Source organism: Platichthys flesus, chromosome 13 (genome assembly GCF_949316205.1).
Source record: "Platichthys flesus chromosome 13, fPlaFle2.1, whole genome shotgun sequence".
In the NCBI taxonomy this organism is placed as follows: domain Eukaryota; kingdom Metazoa; phylum Chordata; class Actinopteri; order Pleuronectiformes; family Pleuronectidae; genus Platichthys; species Platichthys flesus.
This window is the reverse complement of record NC_084957.1, coordinates 13,024,476-13,029,093: the sequence shown is the minus strand read 5'-3', so window position 1 is coordinate 13,029,093 and position 4,618 is coordinate 13,024,476. Positions and strand designations below refer to the sequence as shown.

Here is a 4,618-nt window from a genome sequence, read left to right as displayed (position 1 = left end):
ATGGTCCCTGTGCTCCTGAACGCACCGTTGGCCGCTGTGTTTTTACTGATGTGTGCCGTGCCGCTCCGGGGCCAGAAGCCGGGTCAGGTGGACCCCCTGGCGACCCCACGCTCCAACCGGGAGTGCTGGGACTCCTCCTCGGCACTGCTGCTGGAGATGCGCTCCCCGAGGATCGCAGACACGGTGCCCGCCTTCTGGGACCTGATGGTGTTCCTCAGGGCGTCAGACAACAGCAAACACACGGATCTCTTCTGGGACCTGGCCCGGGTCTTCTGGGACATGTACGTGAACTGTGTGCTGTCCAAGAGCCACGGCCTGGGCCGGAGACACGTCACCGCCGTACACTCCCTCATCACTGACAGTGAGTAACACACACACACACACACACACACACACACACACACACACACACACTTTATACTACACCTGAATATTTGTACTTTCTACTTCACTCTACATTTATTTTACAGTTTAGGTGTTGTATTTATTATTCATATATTATGATGTATTATTTAATTTTTAATTTAACAAACTTATGAAATATGGTACAGTGTTGTAAATTGAATTTCCAACAACAGGATAGGCTGTAACATAAAGATAAAATGTGATAATTTTGCAGGTACAAAATAGATTGCAATAATCAAATTATATAATAAGGCACAATGTAGATTGTTTTACTTTTTAAACTGTCTGAACAGTTTTATTCTGTGCTGGTTCTGTATCTTGACTCTACAGTTGGACCTGTGATCTCATGTTGGCAGCAAGAATATAAGTGAGATAACTTGGTTCAGTAAGTTGCCAAATGTATAAAGTAAAGTCGTTTAAATCTTTTGTTTTTTAATCTTTCTCAATACCTATAAGTCAAAATGGCGAAGAAAGTAAATATTTTGCTGATTACTTCCATATTCCTCAATCCCAATGACTCTGAATCCTGATTGCTCAAACCCCTACTTGGAGTTTCTCAAATCTTAATTTTTGTAATATTATATTTGCTGCACATTCTTTAAATCACCAATTCTTCAATCAAACTTTCAGATTTACACCTGTAAAAGACATTATATAAATAGGGATTATCTAGGAATTCCATGCTGCAATTATGAGTCCTCCGGTGACACGATGGATCTCATCAGCTGATGAATTTATCCCTGAAGTATCAGTGTGCTCTCTCAGCACTCTGTCAGCCTTGTGAGCCCTGAGCAGGACGAAAACCTGCTTTGACCTTAAACCTAATGGCTCTTTGTGAAAATGAGTTACGTCGGTTTCATGTTAGCTTTGATTCAGAGTTGGGGTCATGACTCATGATGGTGCTACAGCTGTGGAGTTGCCTGAAAGGTGACAGAACAGTTTGACTACGATGCAGTGAAAGATATCTGGCCTGGATATATGACATATAGCCTATATCAAAAAGGGTTTCGCAGATGGGGCTGACTGGAAAAATGCAACTTTCCAATGAGTCATGTTTCGTGCTTTGTCTTCTTCTCTGTGTGCGTGCTTGTGTCCTCCATAGAGTCCTTCAGGTTCAACAGCTCTGGCGTGAACTCTCGGTCGTGGCTCAGCTTCAGAGTGAGACGCAGAGGACAGATGAAGACCCTGAAGATCAAACCCAAATCTAACAAACATTACCACAAGTAATTCAAAAGGTTTTTACATTTACAATCTTGATCAATATTTGTTTCCTTCTGAACAAAACATGTCACCATTACCATATATCCCTGAGGGGAAATCACTACACGTTTACAGATGAAAGGTAGTTTTGAAATTATTTTTTTCCCCTATACATTTTTATTTCATGTATATTTTTTTTAAGTGGTTGTCATAATACAAAATCCAACTAAAAACCAAACCAATTGAAGCCTGCAAGTTTAATTCCTCCCCAGCTGTTTCCTAATGTTGAAATATATCAGTTTTAATGAACAAATATATTGATGATGAAGTTTGTCCAGTAGCAATTAGGCAGTAGCTAAATCTAGTCTTGACTAACCTGGAAAAGCAGCAGTAATTAACTTTGACTAAAGTGGAATATGAAATTACACAAATCTAAATTTTTTAAATGATAGTTAACACATTTTTTAATACATCCATGCTCCCCCATGCATTTTTTAGCTTCACATTGTATGCAATTGTGATTTGTTGACACACTATCATATTTGAATTATGTTACTGCACAATAACGTGCCATGATAATGAAAATAGTATTATCACATTATACTGCATTAGGAAATCAGTAAGTTAAGTTGTTATAATGTTGTCCTTTTTTATGGTTTGTGTTTATGTAGTTCCAATCCTCTCGTTTCTGTGTATTAATAGTGATACTCTATGAATAAATGCATTTTAGCTATGGTTACCTGCAGTTTTAGTACACATTGCATACCACTTTGACCAAACTTAAAAATGTTTGTGTTTTATTTTAAAGTTTTGTGTTTTATGTTCTTGTGATTTACCCCAATGCAACAGTGTATGAACAATAGTGGATTATTGTCAAAACTGTCAATAAATTACCTATGTGTTTTAGTTAATTTATGTGCATTTTATGTGCAATACAAGAATGTATCATAATTGTAGGCGCTTTATCTTTCACTCATTATTTTATTTTATGAAGTTACATATAATAACAAATATTTTATTCAAATAGAAACATTTTATAAAATAATATAATTTAATTATGGATTAAATTATCTACTGACATCTGCTGGTGATTTAATTAAAACTGTAATTTTGGCACAGATCCAGATCACAAAGTGATGCATCGATCTCGACGAATAAATCAGGCATGTTGAGGGGACTGATAATTATGGGGGTTGTGCAATTGGGTGCAAATCCAAATGAGTGCCATGTTAGTTTGAACTAAGACTAAATAATTCACATCTTGACCCTTAATATGTTGTCAATACATTCTGGCTCACAATGGCCATTCTATATTCAGCTGAATTAATCTATGGCTATTTTAATATTTGTGTAAATTAGAAATCTTGGGTCGTCCTCTAACTGGTGGGTTGGTGGTTAATCCCAGTCTCCCCCATTCTGCGTGCCGCCTTGTCTATGAGCTAGACTGAACTGCTGACAGTGTGTGAGTGATGTGTGACAGAGAAAGTGCTGCACTGTAAGGTTGTGTACTCTACCGCGCTTTGAGTGGTCATCAAGACTAGAGAAGCACTTTATAAACACAGAACATTCAGCATCTCCTGCGCGCAGCTGATGTCTCTTCACCCTCTACACCTCCAACTTCACCCACAACACCACACACTGCCACATCCAGAAGTTCTCTGATGACACAGCCATCATTGGATGTGTTCCTGAGGGGAATGACCTGGAGTACAGGGCGGTCATCACAGACTTCGTCAGCTGGAGTGAGCTGAACCAGCTTCAGCTGAACACCAGCAAGACGAAGGAGATGATCGTGAACTTCCGGAAAAAAGCATCCAACTTAACACCAGTGAACATCCAGGGATTGGACATAGAGGTGGTGGAGAACTACAAATTACTGGGGGTTCACCTCAACAACAAACTGGACTGGTCTGACAACACACATGCCCTCTATAAGAAGGGCCAGAGCCGCCTCCATCTGCTGAGGAGGCTGAGGTCCTTCGGAGTGTGCAGGGCTCTCCTCAGGACTTTTTATGACTCTGTGGTGGCCTCAGCCATCTTCTACGCTGTGGTCTGCTGGAGGGGGGGGGGGGGGGTAGCACGGACAGAGACAGGAGCTGGCTCAACAGACTGATAAGAAGAGCGAGCTCTGTCCTGGACTGTCCTCTGGACTTCATTGAGGAAGTGGGGGACAGAAGGATGTTAGCCAAGCTGGCGTCCATCATGGGCAACACCTCTCACCCCCTGCATGACATTGTGGGGTCCCTGAGCAGCTCCTTCAGCAGCAGACTGTTACACCCACGGTGTAGGAAGGAGAGGTTCCGCAGGTCCTTCATCCCGGCTGCAGTCAGGCTCTACAACACCAGCACCACCTGATAATGTTGTAGTCCCTGTCTATTATCTCTATCTCCACTAAACCTCTCACCATAGCTGTATTTGTATTTTTATTTTTCTTATTTATGTTTGTGTACAACACTTACCATCTATATTTATATCATGGTCACTTAAAATGGTTACATTGCAATATTTATATTTCCAGTATGCTATCTTGTATTATTATTTATATTATGGTCACTTACTTCTTAATTATTTTTAATTATTTTCTGTATCATGGTCACTACTGTTGCATATTTTTGTTTTCATTACAAAAACACTTAACATCATTCCACTTTATCCCCAGCACCTGCTTTTGCACAGTGTCTGTTTTGCAGGTTGTTTGTGTCTGTACACTTATTATGTGTAGTTTTAGTAGTGGACATATTGTGATCTTTTTCTTTTTTTTTTATTGTGCTTCGGCACTGTTACTCTAATTCTGTTTTTCTATCATTGCTGTAACAAGTGAATTTCCCCATTGTGTGGATAAATAAAGAAATATAATCTAATCTAATAAGGGCATGTGCATCACACAGGTGTCCCCCCCCCCCCCCCCCCCGGTGAAACATGATCCGGGCTCCGTGATTGGTTGTCAGGCTGCAAGACAGGAAATGTTCAAATATCGTACCCGAGTATTAAAATGATAAAAATGAGCGTACAC

At 40.2% G+C, this 4,618-nt stretch overlaps 1 protein-coding gene across 1 annotated transcript; it reads left to right on the top strand.

The window, feature by feature from the left end:
• On the top strand, positions 1–1,632 carry LOC133967095 (protein FAM237A-like). Its single transcript, XM_062402324.1, has 2 exons — positions 1–361; positions 1,508–1,632. The coding sequence occupies exons 1-2, from the start codon at positions 1–3 to the stop codon at positions 1,630–1,632; spliced, it is 486 nt and encodes a 161-aa protein (XP_062258308.1).
• The last annotated feature ends 2,986 nt before the right edge of the window (positions 1,633–4,618 follow it).